Below are 22,159 nucleotides of genomic sequence, written 5' to 3' on the forward strand. Positions count from 1 at the left end.
ACGCCACAATGGATTTATTAAGGTGAATTCCCAAATGCCTTATCAGACGGTGTCTTGAAAACACGGCGCGTGATACTGAGAGTCATGTGAGCTCGCCTCGCGCAGACACGCGCTCGTGCCACTGCTCGCGCGTTCCTCGTCGACTTCTTCCACAAATGGCTCCGATGCCTCTCATCATGCCTAAAGGAAGGCAAAATTAATTAGGATAGAGTTATTGCAGGCACTCCTACTTACGACCTTTGGTGGGCGAAAGCGAGTTATAAGAAGTAACAATGCATTGTAATGAAAATGTCATGTAATGAAATGAATGTCTCTTGAGCGTTCAGGCTTTGACCTCCAAGCACTTTGGCGTATACTATTGAACAATATATGATTTTGCCATGCCGCCTAATTGCGGTGTCTGCCGAGAATTCTAGTGGCACACACATGCACCATCCTCTGTCATCACTCCCTGCCACCCACCCACGTTCCAGCTTTTCAAGGACTATATCGCTCCATCAGAGTGTTCTGCCGTCAAACTTTTCTCCCGCCTGTATTCCGAGAATACCCCCGTGGGTTCTGCCTGAACCTGTCGTTACATTGCAGATCTCTGGAATTACTAAACAGTCATCCATTGCGTCTATTGACCTCAGGCAACTCACCCTGTTGCACATTTCTGCAGAATACGGAGATACCATACACGTGTATACCGATGGCTCTGTCACACCATATGCCTCCCCTGCAGCCTTCGTCATTCCACATATGATCATCGCTCGGCGGTTTAAACTAGACCATAGCTCAACATCAACTGCCGCAGAACGTGTTGCTATCCGGGAGGCACTTCGATTTCTCTCTGAGGAGCCTCCTCATGCATGGACGATATTCTGCGATTGCAAGCCAGCTCTTCAAACAATTGACTGTGTCCTCCGACGGGGCCCGTATTATTCCATGACTATAGAAATTACAGGGCGTCTCGAACACGCAATTAGAAATGGCCACAATGTCCCCTTTTAGTGGATACCTTCACACTGTGGCGTGATCGGGAATGAAAAGGCAGACGCTGGAGCGAAAACTGCTTTAGGTAATGCTTGTGAAGTACGCATTCCGTTCTCACGAACAGACACAAACGACCTACTTCGTCGCGTAATACGCAACCGTGCGTTGGAACACTAGACCCAACCAGATCAACGACACAAGCGATTACACAAATGGGACCAAGAAATGAAATTTCGTATGCCTCACAAGTTCAAAAGAAGCCACACGAGCATGGTGCACCGAATTCGCCTTGGTGTCGCATTCATCAACCGTTATATACATACGATTGGTGCCAGTGATACTAGCCCAAACTGTGAATACTGTGAGCTGCCAGAAACATTTGAACATATATTTTGCATATGTCCCGCGCACGCGCAAGAACCACAGCAGCTTGTCTCTTCCATTGCAGCGATCCATAAGAGACCGCTATCAGACGAGTTTCTTTTAGGTCCTTGGCCTAATGCAAACTGCGCAGCCCTGGTAACAAGTGCCGCTATAGCTTTTCTTCAAGCCACTGGCTGGACGCACGGCTTTAGAGATGCCACAACGCTGTGACTGTATATACGCATCTCTTCCTTATACCATCATCATTAATCAGCCCTTTCCCTCCCCGTCCCTTTTCCCCAGTGTAGAGTAGCAGGCCAGAGCAAGTTATAGCTCAGGCCGACCTCTCTGCCTTTCTGTAAATAAATTTCTCTCTCTCACAGCCATGACCCAGAAGCACATGATTTGCTGGGTGTTGGTATCGTCATTCGGAGACTGCAAGAACTGGCTTAACAACCAGGCACGATAGCGGTCAGTTTTATTGGGCATGCTTGCCGCCGGTGGTCTTTCCTATGGCCTTCTCTTCGCCTGACCCGTTATTAAACCTCAATATCTCCGTGCACGCTGCTGATATAACACGCTCGCAGGAACCACGCAAAATTACTGCGCGAAGAAAAAGAAAAGGAGCGCACTTTGGCGAAGGCAAGAGAAGCTACGTATGCGTCACGTTCAACACCAGAATTAACAATTCAGTCTAATGTCATCGCTACTAGAAGCGGAACACACAATACTTCTGGTAGACTTGTTTGACAGAGCTTACCGATGTAAGGGCCGAGAATCATGCTGGGATTTCACTTTTGTTTCATAACATTGACTCAGAACACCACACCTTAATTTGTTCAATTGGTTTACACACAGCAAGTATGCAGAAATGATGCGAGTGAAAAGTGGGAAGTTGGAAGCAACTATGATGACCATAGATGCCGCAGGCCATGACTGTAAACCTATGGCGCAGGTAAAACCTCCTTAGCGAACCACGTAGACCAAACGCAGAGGGTGAATTAAACAATGATACGTCCTGGAAATTAGAGTCCTTCACAGCTGTACGAAACAAGTTTAGTGATAATGAATTTGATATTATTATCGATAGTTATAAAAAAGAATACCTGAGGACACGTAACCACTTCTCATGAGTTGGGAATGCGAAAGCCTAAAAATGTCCAATTCAACGCCGCTGAGCAGTCCTTCGAGTTACGAACTCCACACGGGAAAGCGCTTTGAGAGGTTTGGCCAACGCCTCCTAATAGCACAATACCGGTGCACTTGGATCCGTGGCATCATGCTACCTTGGCGGACTGCCATAGATCCAACGGCGATGCTCCCAAGTATAAGGCGGGGTGATTTTGACGTAAGCTTTTCGTCCCACCGGGCTCGCAATGAAACTTTTGGTCCAAGTAGCATGATGCATAAAGCAAAGTGCACAGGTCTGCTATCCAGGAGGCACTGGTTAAGCCCAGTGGCAGTCTCCGATAAACTATACCAACACCCAAGTAATCCTGTGCTACTGAGTCATGACTTACATGACAATTAATATAGACTTCTCGGCTGATGCTAAAATTTGACGGCACGACAAAATTATATATTCTGCAATAAACCCATAAGTAGCATGCTCCTGAGCGTGCGGTAGTATAGGTTTCAAATTTACTACCGATGTCTTTCCGTTCGAATATATTTCGTTTTTTACGCAATTTTTTCTTCAAACTGATCACCAAGGCGCCATTAGAACGCAGGCGAGAGCTTGCGCGGGCGAGGAACGCGCGAATAACCGTGGATTCCGAGAGCGTAGGTGACGTGGCTTCGCGGTGTTGCCCTCTCCCCTCACAAACACCTGGCGCGCCAGCGCGGCCCCTTGTTCCCTTTCGTTCTCTCTGCCCCGTCGAGTTGCGCACGTGATGCGGCGTCGCAGCCAATGGAAAATTTAGGTGTCCTTTCGACGCCACAGACATCGGCTTTTCCCCTCAATCGCTATTTGATACGGTCGCATCAATCAACGGCGGCAGAATTAACGGCCCTGCGTCGAGCACTGGAATTCATTGATTCTGCAAGACCTAGAAAATGGGCTGTGTTCTGCGATTCAAAACCGGCATTACAGTGCACACAGTCAGTTCTCCGACACGGATGTCATGACCAGTTGACACAGGAAGTCGTGAAACTTTACCATGTTGTCCAACAATAAGGTCACCAGGTCGTTTTTCAATGGGTACCTGGTCACTGTGGCATCAATGAAAATGAATCTGCCGATAACGCTGCTCGCAAAGCACATCAAGAAGAGCCCAGCGTTCCAATTACGCTTTCAAGGACTGACGCTGCAAGGCAGCTTAGACACGTGGCACGCAGTCTCACAGTGACCGAATGGAACTCGCCAAACTTACGACTTACGCGAGTGCATCGACTAAACCCCTCCCTGCAACTCCGACCGCCACTCGGACTTCCTCGACGTGAAGCTGCGCTTTTCTGCAGCCTTTGGTTAGGAGTGGCCTTCACAAAGGCATACTCTACATTAATTGGAATGACTGACAGCACAGCATGCGAGGTCTATGGCACCGAAGAAAACATCGACCACCTGCTGTGCCACTGTCCAAGATATGCCCCAGAGAGACAAGAACTTGTCAAAGCTTTCCAAAAAACTGGACAATCGCCCACTTTCTCTGCAAGTGCTGCTGGAACACCGCCCCCATCACCCGTCGGCCCATAAAGCGGTGAAGGCGCTTTTGTATTTCTTAAGGACGACGGGTTTGTGCGAGCATCTGTGACTTCTAATGCAATTTTTGTAAGACCACACGCGTCAGCGAACTCGCCGCAATTTCCTTCTTTCCTTCCCTCCTCTCTCTCCCTGTGATCCTTGTTTCCCCTTTCCCATTCCCCCGGTGTAGGGTAGCCAACCGGACGTTATTCTGGTTAACATCCCTGCCTTCTGCTTTTCTCTTCCCTCCTCCTCCTCGCATCAAAAAACTAGATGTTGAACATGCGAATCAGAGCAAGTAAGGACAGGTAAAAGAACATTTCAACAGATATTGACGAGATTTCACATCCCATCTTTCTTGTAGTATCGACCAGGAAAACTGGTTTCTACTAGAGCGCTTTTTTTTTTCGCATGAGAACATAGAGTAACAAATCTTGCAGTACGTCGTTTACCGCACATATGAAAACATGCTTTCGAACTTCAAACGGTAGTGATGTCAGCAGAAGTGGCTTGTCTCCTTCTGTGCAAGATATTTCAGTGTCACAGCATCTCAAACATTCACCTTAGGCAGCAAACATAATTTTACACCTTGAGCTCGCTTACTGCAGCGGCAGACATAACCTGCACGCTGACAACAACATTCAGGTACCGGATTTTTAACTACGTTCTTTAAAACGCATACTGGAATCTGCGAGCGGGATCTACGGAGTACATGAGTATATAGAGAAGGCAAAAACAGCTTTGAGATACCGATTTACTAATTGGGCTATATATTTGTGCTGCACTGCTCATGGAGGCGGGACTCTTTCTGATAGAATATCTGGAACTACAATGCATTGTGCCTCAAGTTTATTGTGATAATCTGAGAAGTACGGCTAGATGCATATTTTCCTGCAAGAGGTTCGGCCTTGAGAATTAACCACCTTCAATTATCCATTCGTAGCATGTTACCTAAAGTGATTGGTAAATGATGTATCAGAAGATTGCTGTTTGGCTAAATGTTTCCGGTTATTTCTGCAGCAAGTTATGTCTGCCTCCTTGATTAATCATCCAAGGCAGTTACATTGGACTTTGTATTGCGTATTGCCATGCACCGTGATCTCTTTCGACAAGCTTCAGTCTCTCTCAATGTTCAACTGTTCGCTGTTTGCGAATGAATTCTTACATGAATTGCAAAATTATTCTGTCGTAAAGAACTTCACAGCACGAACTCGTCCCTCTGAATGCTTTCATTGTTCGATTTTACCGGAGGGCCAAATGAAACTGTGCAGTTGCAAGAACGAGTGAATCCCGCGCAGTGTTGCGCGGTGTCCTGCAGGGCAGCGTTTTATTGCCGCTTCTGTTTACCTACGCTCTGCCGGCGCCTCCAAGCTGCTCGCCATAGGACTGTGACTTCCTACTGGGCGTGACTCTTGCGCGGTACGTGACATCACTGTCACAGCCGCTTGTCCAAGCCCGCCTCCTTCATAAACCGAAGTAGTCCCTTCGTCGCCTTCAGCTGTGACGTCTTCCGTCGGCGATATGGGAAAATGGTTGCCACTGACAATGGTCAATTGTCAAGGTGCGTTAGAACGGACGCCATGTGTGTGCCGTATTATGTGCTTTCTGTCTCTTCTCCCCATCTTTCATCCCCCCCCCCGTCCCGCTCCCATGTGTAGGGTAGGTTAAGCTAAACTGGTTAACCTCCCTGCTCTCCTTCTTCACTTTTTCCTTCCTTCCTACTGGGCATGACTGCGTATGCGGAAGATATTGCTCTGCGGATCAGAGGGCCTTAGCAGCTTGTGATCCGTGCCTTCGTGCAAGCTTGCAGATGGCTGTGAATTTGACTTCAGAGTATTTGGGCGAAGTTGTCCTGCAGATATTAGCTGCTATGCAGGCTACAATTTGCATGACATCCTGGACAACGCGCTCGTTGAACCGCGATCTGACTGTACCTAGGCGAGATGCTCATATATACTGGCTGCGACCACCACGTAACACGTGTGTAAGTATCGACCATCGCATCTGTTGGGGCCCTGCCATTAAACATGTACAGTGGGAACCGCTATCTCTTCTCAAGAATGTGATCGTGCAGAATACTAGGATGCGGAATCGAACAGCATGAAAGCGCTGCATCTGTTTCAATCCTACTTATTCTTCGGCAAGTGTGTGCATTACGAGTCCTGAATGCACCGCCTGCTCGTTTAGCTAAGGGTTGGCCATGCCATTCTTTTTGAACGTTCTACGGCGAGGATGCGTAAATGGTACATCGCGTGCTTGTTCTGAGATACTTGAGAACCTGATATTCTGTTTTCTTGGCTTCCTTGCACAGCGTGCGTCGCTACTGAGCAACTATCAGCCTCTTGGCGTGCCGTGTATGAGCCTCAGTGAATGCCCGTACCCCTGTACACCAGGTACCCCAGTGTTTGAGCTTCTCAATTGTTTTTTTAAAGTACGGATATGGCTTCCCGTTTGCGGCATATATTTTTTTCTTTGAATGTGAGTGACGAAACCGCAGATATTGTTTTATTTAAAATTCATTTCGTAGCACGACGTGCAGTGACTTCTTGAGTTGCTGATTCCCTACACTATTCTTTCTGGTCGTTTCAGTTTAGTTAGTGAGATTTGTCATCTTGTTCTTTCTTTTGGGACTCCTTCGATCCCTTCATCCTACATTGCGTTTCTGTGATTCTTCCCACTTTTTTCTGCAAGGCAAGCAGGCATTGGGGCCCTTCACTGGCACTTGCCAGCGTGGTCCTTGCTTTTTCTTTATCTATGGCAATTGCATATGTGTTTTCAAAGCAAATAATAAAAAAACTATGCAGATGCCACGCACTGTCGCAATTGGCAAGCAAAGTTTTCGTGAACCAGGAAGAGAAAATGACGCATTATGATGAGAGACGAGGCACAGATCTGAGTGACGGACGCGTCGCTCAGCCACCACGGTGAATCTTATGGAGAATGCGGAAGATACATTGAAAATTAAAGGGGTAGGATGACAGTAGAGACGCCATGATCGATCTTGTAGAAGGGCGACACACAGCGTCAGAGTACGATAAGTGACGCACAGCGCATCCTTAACTTCTACGCGGTCAGCCAGAAGATCCACGTGCTGATTTGCTGTAAATGTTGCTATGCTAGGTGGCTAACGCGTCAAGCGTCAAGCTGAGTCCATAAGGGTCTCTTTACTGCGCGTTTTGCCGTTTTAGCAATGCGGCCGTGGCTATGTGATTACAGCATCAGACTTCTATAATGTGACAGCCGCGGTCAAAACTATCCGTCGCAGATGCGTTGTCTATATATATATATATATATATATATATATATATATATATATATATATATATATATATATATATAGCACTGTATCATATGTACATTACCATCATCATGTGTGTGGGCCTTTTATCTTCATCGCGAGTGGTGGCGCATCGTCAGTGTGGACTGTCCCGAGGGTCCATCCATCGCCACGTCTCTCGGGCTCATTAAAGGTCAGCCCTTACTGTCGCGTCACAAGTGGTAGAGGTACTTCTTGGTCCCCCAATCTTTGCACACCTGATCTTCTCTCTGCAGCTACGTTCAGGTCGCCGCTTGTGCTCCCTATCCACCGGCATGTCACAGGCTGAGCAGCTGGCAGTTCTACCGTAACTATCGCGACCCCGCAAGCCGCACTTTCTCTAATCATCAACGGCCACCAGCGTGATCCTCGTCTGTTCACTGGTATTTGTGGCGAACACATTGAGGACTGGCTGAATAATTACGAGTGCGTAAGCTCTGCTAATCAATGGGATGATCTCCTCAAGCTCGACCATATGTTTCGTTTTTTCTGGCGGGTGTAACGAAGACCGGGCTTTTCAGCCATGAGCTTGATTTCTCCGATTGGACCAACTTCAAGCAACATCTTCGACACTTTGTGGCACAGCGGTGTTTCGTCCCGCCCTTGCGAAGTAAACTCTCGATGATTCTCTCCCAGCGCAGCGAGAGCTTCCTACTGCCCGCTTTACCATCCGTCTCATACTATCTGCTATTACTGTGGTTATCACGGCCATATGCCACGTTTTTGCGCCAACAAAGCACCAACAAAGGAGCGTCGCGGGTACGACATATGTCAACGCGGTGCGTATTCTGGTGAGCTCTCTTATCAAAGCCGGCGTTACGCTTCCCTTAGGCGCCGTTCCAAATCTCCGCCCACAAAGACCGAAACACCGAATAGGAACAGTACCATGGTGCTGCACCAGACGCCACTCACCTTCGCCCTTGCACCACTCCTCGACACTTGTTCGGCCTGCTTCGTTCACCACTGGCCATCGGTTGCAAAATTAAGTAATGCAATTTTCGGAGGAAAAGCTGCATTCAACGATATGGCTAGAATGTTTCCGGCGCACCCTTCTAAAATTATGCCTCTGCTCGTTGAAGGTGTGCAAGTTCAAGCTTTTTTGTACACCGGTGCGATTCTATCTGTTACTAATGCTGACCACTGCAAGTGTATCAGGAAGGTTACGGCACCTTACGATGGACCAACACTGGTTGGAGCTCAAGGGAACACCATCCGCCCTTCCGCGTTTTCTAGTGTGCATTTAATGATGGAGAGCATCGTCCACCATATACAGTTCGTTTACTGTGCAGTTGCCCTGCTCCCACCAGCTCTAGTTGTGAAGGGGTTCCCTTGCTTCGGCTTCTGCTGCTATGTGTTGTGGGCAAGGTGATGGAAGCCCACCAATACACGCCAAATTGCCGCGCGACTGGCCACTCCAAACTCTTCGCGTGCATTCGCGGGCTTTTTCCACGCTCGGAAAAACACTTTCATATGGCACGTATTGAGCAACACAAAGCCGCATTGGAAGCTTTTCACGTCGCCCTACAATTCTCTCAATGACCCTTTTCATCTAATTATGATATATGAGAAGGTCATTAATTAACACTAACTATCTCATTAGGCGGAAAGGTATGGTATGGTATGATGAAATTTATTCAGGTGGCAGGCATAACAGCAGCGCCAAAAAACACACTAAAAAGGAGAAAGGAACACAGACAGACACGGGCAATCGCTGCAATCACAACTGATTTACTCCTATTATGTGTTGTGGGCAAGGTGAAAGAAGCCCACAAATGCACGCAAAATTGCCGCGCGACTGGCCACTCGAAACTATATGAATTTCAATATAAAGGCTTCGTCGTGCATGCGCGTTCGGAGGCAAAGAAAGCGCGCCACCACAGCACCCCACAAAGCACATCTTATCTCAACTGTATAACACAATTGACGCATCACTAGTGCAATCACTGCCCTTTCTCTTTATAGCGTGCCACCACAACACACCACAAAGTACATCTTATCTTCTTGCTGAAAAAAATATTACATTCCGAACTATACAACACACGTGACGCATCACTAATGATGCCGCTGCCCTTTTTCTTTACATGGAAGGCTTCCAGTAGCTCTCGTGCGGTCTGCTCTTTGCCCCTACCTGATAACTTCACACTCTCGAAAAGCGGCGAACACATCTTGCAGGAACTGCAGTGCTGTACTAAGCGCACGTCTTCGCTGTTCTCTAAATTTTCTTGTAGCTCCCTCAACCGATCGACTATTCAATAATGTATGTGGTCAGATATTTTATTCATTCGTCGTCCAAATCCTTAAGCAATCTGTTGGAGATATGATCCGGGCCCGCTGTTGATCTACTATTCAAATCATGCAGTACCGTGCGTACCTCACTTTCCGTGAATTCCTGATCCATTAGGTCTAATTGTACCCTACAGTAATCGGGATAACTTACATACTGATCCTCCTTCCTGAAGGGCATGTATTTACCTGCCAATGGCTCCATTATGCTCTCTGCGCTTGCAGTCTGACTTTCCTGGTGTACCAGCTTCGCCAATGCCGCACGTCTATTCGATTCAGTGCCTTTTTCATTGACCAGATGCCTGAGCAGACTCCAATCGCTTCCACGTTTTATCCTTCTACCTATGATTTATGCACCTCATCTCATTTTTGTTTCTGCAAATATTGTGGTTGATCCTTGATATCTCTATTGAGCTGAGCAATTCATTTCCTAAGTCTTCTGTTTAAGCGTTGTGATTTCCATCTTTGCAAAATGAATTGCTTGGCTTCGATGAAATGCGCCAATCTACAGTCAATTTCTTCGACCTCTTCCTCTGTCTCGATAGCCTTAGTTGATGCAATCAATTCGTCCCTAAGCTGAGCCACCCACTCTGGTAGCCTGGTGTTACCCTTTCTATCTGGTCCTTCTGTGTCTTTTCTGATTTTTCTAAATTGATCCTAGCAGAATGAAAAGAAATGAAATAATAATTTGAGCATGTCCAAGCGACAGCAAACAATATTACCTTGATTCTGTCCAGCTACGTGGCATTCACATACTTTTAATCTCTGGCGAAAGTTAGCTGGGACACCTTGTATAGCGTCACTAATGCCCGGCATTTCGGACCTAGCGATGTTGAAGATGAGCGGATAATTAAGCGGTCCTTGTGGTGTGCATTTCGAAAACGTGGAGAAGGGTCCATTTTTCCATTCCTGTTAGCGGACGGTCGTGTTTCGGTGTGTGAGGACGCCTTCAATGCAGTTGTTTGAGCGTGGGCATCAGGTAGTGGAATGGATCCAGTGTAGCATGGTCGCATGTGAGACATAGTCAAAACTCCTTTCACATCTGGGGCGAGGATGACGCTTTTAGTGTGGCTGCCGAGATGTTCAATGATTGTCTCCTTCAGTTGAATTATTATTTACTAGGTTGAGAGGTGGTGGTCGGAAGCGATACGCCGTGTGTGGCAGGTAATGGGGCTCTACGGGGTGTGGTGGGAGCCGCTTGTGGGAATGTTAGAAGAGTTTTCCAGTGCGCTGGGTAAGCGAGATGGGTTGGAGGCGTCGAATGGTGGGAGGTTTGCCTGGCTTTGGGACCACTCTGACTTCACCACATTTCGACTGCTGAAGGAGGATGCTTGGTTCCCATCATTATGAAAAAATAATATGCAGAAGACACAGCCCTTAGTAATTGATGTTGTGAGATGTATTTTGTGAGTAGCTGGCTATCGAGCAGAATTTAGAGTTCCGCAAAGCGTTACCAGGTATGTCACCAGATGACCTAGGCAAGCACTTGTGTGTGTGGCGCGAGCATGTGTGTAACGAGAGTAACAAGACGATGACAACGGTGACAACGATCGCATGACGGCGATGGCATCATTTCTGCTTCGGCCGTTGAACGCCAGGTTACGACATGCCGGTTGTTAGGCTCTATATTTGTGCTGGACGGACGCCAGCGAGAGAAACACGAATTGCCGAGTTCTGAGGATTTCTTGCACACAGTGGCAACTAACCCTATGTTTTAAGACGGTTAACCGTGCAGCCACATTGCGAAGCAGTTTTTTTCCCTTACGATTCCTTGATTCAAGAACTACCTTTACTAGCTTTTCATTTCATGGTAGCTGCCATGAATAGCATTAAGTGGTCTACGAGACGTCTTGAGCGGGAGTTACGATAAAGCCTCGTTTTTGTTAATCATACAGTGGAATGCAAAGTTTTTGCCTCATGCACGCGCTTTGCCGTCGATGGTAGAGATAGAAAAGCCCTTGCAAGAAAATTGTGATGTTATTTATACCTCCAAATAAACAAAACAAACAGATCACCAGCGAACTCTAAACGCCAAATGAGATAAAGTGGTCAGCACTATTGAGTACACTAGCGATGAACTGCAACCTGCAATTTTGCTATTTGTGCGAACAGACTTCTGAGCGTCAGGTAAAGCGGATCTATTCTCGTCCGTGGACTGCGTCCTTCCAATTGCTGCTGCCAAATGCCGTTTTCTCGGCGAAGATATGCTTTACAAACATTCATCTAAAGATCCATGCGTCAAGGTCGGGCATGAGCTCTGACAACCACTTTATACCAAGAGCAACGCTTGGTATAAAGAACGTGGCAGTCTTAATTTGGTGCCAGCTTCGCCTCAATATTTTAGACCAGTGCTTACGGTGCTTAGTCATGGATTTATGTAAGCATTCACTCAAAAGCATATTTGCTTTTCTGTGAACTATTGACCCTGCAAATAAAATGAAATAAATATAGGCAGCCTCCTATCTGATTGGGCAGGCTGTGCGCGTGGGAAATTGTCAGCAGACAGACGACAAGCGTACCAAAACAAAACGAAAGCGTAGGCACAAAGGCGCCGCTTTAAAAATAATTAACAGTTCATAAAAGAGCCGTTCCGCTACATAATAAAGGTGTTTATATTAAGCGAAAATACAAGACAGGGTATGGGTAATGTATAGAGAATGTTCAAAATAAGTAGGTAGCAAGGACTGCTGCAGGAAATTACGTATTCAAGTGCTGGGGAGTGTTTTGTTTTACGAAAGGCGCAAAATATACCCTTCTGTCCTACGAAAATTGTAACAGCCACCGAAGTCAAATTTACGGAAAATAGGCAGAATTTATTGTGTATGCGACATCAAGTGCGTATGAATAAATTAAACCCCCCCGTAAAAAAATAATCAAGTACTGAAAAGTGCGAATGCCAATTATTCGCTCCGTTTCCCAGTTTGCTGAAGTGATTAACTGTGGTGGAGCAAGGAATGCCGTGTAAGCCAACATGTAGACAAGCAGACTTGCCCTAATTGTGGTATACCATGTTATTCACTTCGAGCGTTCTTCCTCCTGTGAGACACTCTCTAGTGTCCAGAAAACGCGTGGACACTCTCTAGTGTCCATCTTTATACTATACACCGAGTTCAAATTAGGGGAAAACGACTTGTTTGCTAAACGTGCTGTATATGGAATTTCAGCTTTATTGGTCTAATTAGGAGCTTTACAGAAAATTCTTGAACCCTTGATTTTCTCTGTAATTGGGGCTTGTACGGGACGGCCGCAGTGCTCTTGGTGGTAAATGAATTATCTTGTTTATATCTCGTAAAAACATGGGGAAGACTATGGGTGATGCGTCGGCAAAGTTCAACGTGTGTGAGCTATTCACGGCCTTTGCGGTTATTTAATTATGCTTTCTCTCCAGAGTGTTATAAGCGTGTTTTAAATAATGCGTCATATTTCGATGCCTGTACTGGAGGGACTCTAACAGCAATCGATATCAAGATTGGTGAAAATAAAGACAACATTATGGCTGATGTTCACGACAAGTGTGTTAAAAAGAAATTTTAGGAGTGGCTCTAAAGCGTCATATGCTGGCAACTAGGAAGAGTTAGGAGTTTAATTACGTTCAAACAAAACTATCGACGCAATTGTTGGAAAGAAACAGCTGCGCTGGAAATCTGGTTGGATTTTGCAAGGTCACAGGAGCCTATTATCTTTATATATGTTTATGAACGTGACACCTGTAGGGTTAACGCATGCCTTGTTTAGCCTTTATGTGCAGAACATTTCGATTATTTTGGGCGTAATTAAAATTTGGTGCCCAGCCGCATTTCCAACAATCGATTAGCATTGTATGAGTAGGCAGAGCCCAGCAAAAGCTGCTCCTGTTCCTTAAGTCTTTGTTCACTCAATACAACTTTGGCTAACGCAGGGCTATCGGTATATTTCGGCTGTTGGTACTGGGCAACAACTCGGCAAGCTAGGTATAGCTTTTTATGGTCAACTTCAAAAAGTATTTTTCTCACGAGTGCTGACTTCTTTCTTTGTTCCCACTACTCAGCGAACATGGTTTTAAAATCTTCTCAGGTGCCTTGAAACCAGTTTTACAGCACACCGCGTCGCCACATACCTAAGTGCGTGCGAAATCCAGGCGCTACAAAATAACCATAACTCAATCAAATCAACAGAAATGTAAAAATCAGAAAAACAAAGCACAGGATTGAAACAACACACAGGAATAGATGTGGCTCTTGGTTACCTATTGAGTGTGTGTGCGTGCGTGTGCATGCGTGTGTGTGTGTGTAGCAACACGGGCGGCTTGCCTATGCAGAACTACCGTTTTCAGAGTGCAGTTGCTCCCTGATTTCAGTGCTCCCCTTTCTGCCGGAATGAAAGCGAAAAAATTAAGAGGACGCTTGAGCTTCGCCTTTAAGAGTGAAACCTCATAGGGTTTAAAGACCCTTTGCTGCTTTTCATATTTCCCGGCAACTGCAGCTTATGTAACCGCAACGTGTACCGGGAAACGCTGGCTGCGAACGCTATGCAAGAAGGCAAGCTTTCCAGTAGAAACGTGGCCTCTTGCGTCGGCAATCTCCTGTTATTGTTTCGCAGTTTTATTATTTCAGTCTTAGAAGAGCTAACATAAAAGACATGCGCTGTCGATGTTTCTTCCATGACGTTAGTTTGTGGACTGCAATTCTCAAAATTTCGAGGAATAACGTTATATAGAATGAAACAGAAGGTGTGAGCAACATTGGTGGTAGAGACGTGGTTGGGTATGCGTGGTTCGGAATGTGGTTCAACGTTCTCTTTCTCGAAGTGCTACGCCGACGAGGGAAGCCGACGACGCATTTTCTCCGACAGGGGCTCCTTAACCCTATCGCGTTAAAATGATTCTCTCGATACTATAAAAGTATCTTGCATTTAAATTTTCCCAGCTCCCTGCGTAAGCAAACGGTCTATTTCACTTCACAAAAACGAAATATGGTTATATCCGGTAGGTATTATTCTGCTGCATAACATAGTTTGGCTGCGTTCAGTTTTATTCTATAGAGAATTTCGGTAGAGGTCGCGTGCTCTTGCCTCTATTTAGTTCAGTTTTTTTCAAGTCCTCGTTCCTCTCACTATTCCCACTGCGAGATAGAACAAAGTGAAGCTTTCTTTGCCGACCCTCCCCCGCTTGGCATGGTTGTTGCTGCTTCTTCCTATGGCAGCGTCAGTCCATATCTCGGCTAATATGTTGGCAGAAATATTACAGTGGTGATGCTTAGCACGGCTGATCGAGGCCGGTCATAGGCAGTGCAAACCAACAACAGGTATAGTGTGAACCAAGGCGGCACGGGGTGTGGGAGGCAGTTGCTGTACGTGGACGTGAGCTCCAGCATAGACACGCCGTCGTCATCATTCCGTCATCGTCATTTCACCGCCTTCTTTATTCCGTTGATATCATTCCTTGGTTGTCATCCCATCGTCGCTATTTCACAATTGCCATCCCATTGTCGTCATGCGGTCACCGTCGTCATTCCTTCTTCATTATTTTATTGTCGCAATTGCGTCATCATCATGTTCGTTCAATCGTCGTCATTCTGTCGTATTGTTTACATTGTAATCATACCCTCGTCACCATCACAACTTTCAATTGCTGCCGTACTTTTACATGTTTTACAGCTTTTGTTACATACGTCACAATAGCTGCTTGTCACGACCACAAAAGCCAACAGACAGCGGAACCAAGAAATGCATTGGGTAATTAGATATGGTTGCAATTTAAATGCAGAAAATAATCAGGAAAAGGAGGAAATGAAACTGTCGGAAATGAAATCGGAAATGAAACTCACTTGTCGCCGGTGAAAGACAAAACTACAACTTTCGCTTTACGCGTGCGTTGCACTACCACTTGTCCTACGGTGACGGTCATCAATCCGTCCACTGTCTTCGGTATCTTTATCTACTAGATGACACACTGGAAGTGTTAACCAGCGCAACTCAGCGTCGTGGCAGGCGGATGTGGAACATCCTGTTTTGGACGTGCGTGAACTTAGGAGATTAGGCACGGAACTAATAAAGAAAAATGTCGTGAAGAACAAAAGATACAGCCGCTCTGTTTCCATTCTCCTCGTTTAATAATAGGTGTTTGTTATTTGCTGCTAAAGAGTTTTCGATAATTTTCCATGACTCGCGCGTAGTTCCTTTTATTACGTGCACATCGTACACAGCGACCTTTTTTGTACCAACAACGTTGTATCACAACTCGTAATGATATTTATTTTTTAAACACGTGTGTGTTCCTCGGACACGAAGTCTTTCCTTGCGCTTTTCTCTTGAAGCTCATTGCAGCTTTTTAATGCACTCTTCGCGGCGCGCTTTTCCCCGCACACTTACGAGCTATTCAATTAGCACTAGCAATAAACTGATTTCTCTAAAAATGCGTGTTTGTACCTTTTTGTTTCAAAGCACCAGAATGTCTAGCTTGCGGGTTTGCCATTTTTGCTGCCCTGAGAACAGAAATAATTTCACGCCACGTAAGATAATGATGTCTGGAAGGAATATGTTCCACCGATAGCTCTACGTAGGCACTACGCATCAGCAGAGAAAAAGGTCTCCTCAGTCGTTGATAAGCATTATGAAATCAATTTATTCTATGTAATATTTCATTCCAGGGCGTTACTCGTAGATGTATTCCAGTTGCGGGCGCGTCGGTTCGTAGTCTCGTTGGAGGCAGTCGGCGTTAAGAGGTGCTTCTTTAACCGTAGAAGCCATATCCGCGACCGTAGCCTCCGTAGCCACCATAGTAGCCACGGCCGTAGCCCCCGTAACCACCGTAGCCGCGGCCGTAGCCTCCGTAGCGTCCGTAGCCGTAGCCGCGTCCGTAGCCACCGTAACCGCCGTAGCCGAACAGGGCGGCTGCCAGGCTGCACAAGGTGGCCAGCAAGACGAGGGCGAGGAGGATGGACTTGGTGCTTGCGGCGATCATGACTGCTGCTGAATTGGAAAAGAACACGTATGCCTGAACACAGTGTGACTGTATATCATAAAGAAGCTTCACCTCAATCTTTCGCACAAGCCAATGCACAGTGGGTGTGGGGGAAGGAGGGGGGTAATTTAGAATCACCTGTTTTGTTCTGGCTAATGCTACAGACGTGTTAAGGACATTGGCGTAGGAGTAGGCTAATGTATCAGTGGGAAGCATATAGGAAACATTGCAAGGTTTAGTCTGCCAAAAATCGTTGTTGGACATGGCAGTTGCACTTAAGCTGCATACCTGCGAAGTCTGGACGTATAGTGTTCAATTCTAAGCTGCAATGTGCAGTCGTTCTTGCGACTCTTTCAATGGCCCATTTAATTATAAGTTTCAAGCATCCACAAAGCTTAAATTCACATTTTTTTATTGGAATTCACATGCCGTGAGCTTTTGTTACCGGCTGTACATGCCCGCCAAGATCCCAGGTCCGAAATACTATATTAAAAATCTCTGCCGCAACTTTGCGAGGCACCCATGCTTCTGAGAAAAAGACACGGAATAACATAATAAACTGCTTTGCTTTCTCCTAAAGTTTTAATAAAAGCTTGCCATTATGAATATAAATGGTATACCACAGATTACAAACACTTCTCTGTTGTCCCCGTGTTGCGTCGTTAGCATGTTGAACGTAAAAAGAGCTCCGAGTTGTTCACTGATTCTCATTACAGACAAAATTAAAAAGGCGGCCGCGCTGTTAGAAGAGGTACGTAGAGAAGAAACGAGAAAATCACTTCTCCTTTGCGAACTAATTTTCGAAGCTCGTGCAATCAAATAAAGGAAATTAACATTCTGTTCGTACATGAAATCAACCAAGTGGGAGCGCGCGTAAGTGTAATGTGCCATGCCGTGTTTTAGTCGTCATCTGGTTCGTTTCTGCAAAGGAGAGTCGTCTCATAGGCCATCTGTCTTTTCGACAAGCAGGAAAAACATAACGAGCCCCCAGAATCAAATTCCCAAAAGGCGCTACCTTGCAGCTTTTCACGATTATACAGAACACGCTTTCTCATTCCATTCATGATTGTATCTGCAAGCTCTATCTTAAACATTTGGCAATAAAAAAATATATTGATGGTTTCAGCAGCACCTACTTGTAAACACGCAGCACGATACTATCGCTTCGTGGTTGCTATGGCACTAAGCGAAGCTTGACGTTTGGCTTAGTTATGTGACATTTTGAGCACGAAACCAGACAAGGTTCTATTTTTTCCCGATCTCTGCCGCGTGTCCCACAGGAAAAGCTGAAACACCTAGTGTTTTACTTATAGTTGGCTTCAAAAAGATTTAAATTCAAATATTTTCGTAACTACTAGCGAAGACACGAAATAAGTTACGTGTCTACATACACAGATAAGCTAATACATAAGCAAGTAAGCTAATGACATGGTGAACACGTGCCGACCGTGAAATTGGCAATCTTGTCTTCTACCTCAAGTAATTATTCTCTAATCAGTGGTATTCTGCACCGCAAGAGTTTGAAATAGATACAGGCAGTGCCACATGTTTAGGAAATGTGAGATCTCAAAAAAGGGCAGGGCTCACACTCGCCAAAAGCTCTCAGCCAGAGTTGATCGTAAGAAAAAATTCCAACCAGTCGGGATGCCGGGCATATTGGCGAAGGCGGCCACCCGTTGGCAGTGAGCCGAAAAGCTTTGTCAATTTGGTCACCCCATAATGCAACAACATAGACAAGGAGCTTGAACTGCAAGTGTGCTACGCGTACCACTGTGGGCGACTAACTTGGTGTTAAACTGTTTCATTCAGCACAAGCTGATACTGCGGTTACAATCGACTCGGTGCTGCCATGTGAACCCGCATCCCGTAATGTGTAGGCTCAACCTGCAGTTATAAAGATGAGCCTTCACAACAACAGGAAGGAAATGAAATGAGCACAGAAACGCATAGCGCCAATTCACAACGTTGTGATTTCTTCTCGCTAAGAACGCGAAGTTGCACGCTTCCAATAAGGTGCGCATTCGGGTGCCCCGACGTGCACCTAAAGTCGTCGCCTTTCTTTCAGTTTGGTGTTCCTTCTTCATTCGGAAACCATCTCTGCGTGGCGCTTAAACATCTAGCAGCATTTTGAAATTCACTGCCTCCTTATGCTCTCTCTATTGAAGAATCGTAGCTTTATAGCTGCTTACTGTACTGTCGGGCGGATGACCATTTTCTTTTTCATAAGAAACGGTCCTCCCCTCATCACTAGCGCCGTGCGAATCCAACAGTGTCACGCGCAGGGCGTCGAAAGGACCTAGTTTGACCCAGTTCGTGTTTCAGGAACTCAATCCTCAAACATGAATTTGCGCTCGGACGTTTTACCCTTTTGTCCAGTGCCAAGTGGGGCGGAAGGAGCAGTTGTTCGACGTGCTATAGCGTTAATTTCTCAAACGTCTATCGATTCTTGCAAAAAGAAAGTTTGTTTTGCTGCTACAAGGACATGTTTGTCTTAAGCCAAAAAATCATTAAACTTTTACAGACCCCAAAAAGAAGCGAAATTAGGTTCTGCCTTCGCAATTCCTCATTTAACAGTCATGGTGTCCACGATGCGTCTCAGATTAGGTTTTCGAATGAATTCAGGTAAACACTGTTGCTCAGATGCGGCGGCCGCATTGAAATTTGACACTAACAACGAAAATGAAATCATTGTGATAATATGTGTGAACCCCTCTCCGCCCCATTCACCCAAACTCATTTGGCCCGGTTAGGTACAAAAATACAGAATACGTAGGCGTGCGGTCATACCACGTAGAAGCACCTGCTTCGGTAATATTGAGCCCTGCCAGTCAATCTCACCTGAGACTTCGAAGCTGCTGATGTTGCAACGAAGGTGTTCTGATGGTTTCGGTGTCCTCGAAGCCTCGCTTTTATACGGCTCCCCACCAGACACGTGAGGCTGTCTACCCTCGTGTCAGTCTCAAGGCCACGTGACGGGAAAACCCTTTCCAGGTCACTGTCGCTTTCAGAGCTCACAGTAACCAAGCGGTGAGGCCGAAGATTGACTGCTAGATGAGAGTGCGTGCAACCACCTCTCTTTTCTGCACAAGATCGTTATCGTGAGAAGGGGGATGGCATCACGTCCGTTCTTCCAAGCACTAAAGGCAAGAGCCTGCTGACCTTCTTTCGTGTGTGTCCGTGCGACTGGCTATTTTACCTGGACTGTGCTTGCCATAAGTGAGGGTGCATAGCCCAGTATGCTAAAATGTCAATGACAATATGCGCAAAAAGAAAACTGGAGGGCGGGGCGAGGGGCGCACCCGTGGTGTAGAGTGCTGTCCTGCATGTATATGTGATTTCAGTATCTCTGTCTATACCTCGCTCTTTACTTCTTCCCATACTATACGCTTTTGTGCGTGTGTTCAGCATACGCGACGGAAGCTTCGACGCTGCTCTTCTGTTGCTGTATTCTAAAGGTCGAAGCCTTTGAAAATTAAGTCTTCTTTCTTGGAAAACGCACCGGAAATTTCAGTTGTAACTCAGACCACTGTTCTTCCCTTATCGAGATCTGCGCTATCATGTCTGCGTTACTATCAATGTTAAAAAAAATGTTATCGCTGTAGCGGGGAGACTAATGCTGTAGCAGAGGTTTATTCTACTTCGCACGCTCTGCTGCTGCCGGTACCTGTACAACTCTACATTGCATAATGTGTATTGTTTGATAGAAACAGTGCTTGCATTGTCGGACATGGTATGCTAAAACACTATTTTTTCGTCTAGTACTACTGTCTTTCTACGTCGTCAATTACTGCATAAATATTGCATTTGTTTATATTTAATATTTATGCTTGTGGTCTTACCTGTTACGCAATGCAACATGTTTCGATACACAACTACCTTGTGTTAGACTCCCCTGTGAAGTAGCTTTTTTTTTACTTTCAAAGTGTTTCAAATAAACAAATAAATAAAAGCCGCACTTATTCTGCCAGAACAAGCACAGTTATCAGAATTCATAATTTTTTTGTGTTCCAAAATTTTCTTTATGTTGAGAAAACCATGCTTGGTACGACAGCCTCCAGTAGGGTACTTGACATTTATTTTAAATGTATTAGGGAATCATTACCAAGAATAATCACGAAAGTGTCATTATCACAACTACTTTATAAAGTGTTCGTGTTAGAAAAAGAATGAAAGCGCCATAACCGGACTAAGACCAAGAATGTCCCACTGTGGAAATGTATGCTATCTAAGCATTGTTTGGCAACCGAGTGGTGCTCTGCGAGCATTTCAGACAATGCCAAGAAAGAGAGAGAGAGAGGGGGGGGGTATTGGATAAAGATGCTGTTATGTCTCTTATTAAAAACAATTCGTAATTTATTTCTGCATCGTCTCAGAAAAGCAGTTTGCTAAAACAACCACGACGAGCACTTGAGCATTGCTCAGGGCAAAATATGCACAGTGTCAATAGGCTGCGAAGATTGGTAATGTTTTTCAAGTCATCTGAGGTGAATCTCGCCAACAACATCGTCAAACTGCCCTCCATTTCTTTCGACATAGATCGATAGGCTCGCCAACTACTGCAGCCGGCACGCATTTAATCAGTATGCTAAAGAAAAAACGACGCTTCATCTGACATGTTTACGAGTTGGGGCTGCGGTGCATGAATGTTGAATGTGCGCGAAACGTGACCCGCGGCATAAGGCTTATGCACGTTTAGTGAGGACACGAATGTTTAGCCAGTGCGTTCGTACATATCGCGTTCCTTTCCATTTTTTTTTCTTTTTTTTGTAACCCTGAATAGGCCAGCGCTGTCGAGCAATACCGCACTCTGTTCACGTTCGTCATCAATTAGCGCAAGATCCTAGAGAGCTACATGCTAAGACAAGCGGTATAAATCCATCACCCATAGTGTACTGCGAATAAGATAACACGCAGAAAGCAACGCATGTGCAATAACATGTTTACGTCCCATGGCGTCCATTTTAAGTAGTAGATCTTTCTGTACACACGCACTATGGAGCAATCAGAGAAAGACGACGCACAGTCGAGCTGCACAGCGGGGGGTTATTTTCTGTTTATCAGCTCTCTATATGGGGTCCTAGTTCGCGCATTTGTTTCGAGCTCTGCGTCAAAATAATTGCGCACATGCGAAGGATCTCTTTAATTATAGTTGTTACTCTCCAACAAAAAGACTGAGCATGGGCTTCTTATGAGCGCTCGTCCTCAAGAAAACTGTATGCCCTCACCTGCTCCAACATTAAAAGATGCCACAGGCTCTAATTAAAGCATTTCTTTGCAGGCGCTAATACCTTCAAGGACAGATTCCTTCCTTTCTAGTTATCAGCCCTTGGATTCAAAAGCGCCGACGAGAGGGAGAAAGGGGGAGGGCTCCGTAGCGGCTTTCGCGGAGGGGTCCCAAGCCCTTCCGCAGTTTACTAGGGGGGGGAGGCAGCCCCTCCCCCTCCCGAGTGATGTCGAAGCCTACCCCGCCTCCTCCTCCATAAAGTGTGATTACCGGAGTTTCGTTACTCACATCACTTGAAGTTTCTTTTGAGTTGCCTTTACCTTTACACTTAAAATTTTACTGTGGCTAAAAGCTTACTACATCATTGTCGGTGCT

General features: G+C 45.8%; 1 protein-coding gene across 1 annotated transcript; it reads right to left on the minus strand.

Annotated features, from left to right (window-relative positions):
* Nucleotides 1-16,216: 16,216 nt before the first annotated feature.
* Nucleotides 16,217-19,429, minus strand: LOC135919159 (neuropeptide-like protein 31). The gene is made up of 2 exons (XM_065452879.2): nt 19,399-19,429; nt 16,217-16,568 (listed from the first exon to the last, which is right to left on the minus strand). The coding sequence occupies exon 2, from the start codon at nt 16,558-16,560 to the stop codon at nt 16,330-16,332; it is 231 nt and encodes a 76-aa protein (XP_065308951.2). The 5' UTR covers nt 16,561-16,568; nt 19,399-19,429; the 3' UTR covers nt 16,217-16,329.
* Nucleotides 19,430-22,159: the final 2,730 nt, after the last annotated feature.

This window comes from Dermacentor albipictus, chromosome 3 (genome assembly GCF_038994185.2).
Source record: "Dermacentor albipictus isolate Rhodes 1998 colony chromosome 3, USDA_Dalb.pri_finalv2, whole genome shotgun sequence".
Classification (NCBI taxonomy): domain Eukaryota; kingdom Metazoa; phylum Arthropoda; class Arachnida; order Ixodida; family Ixodidae; genus Dermacentor; species Dermacentor albipictus.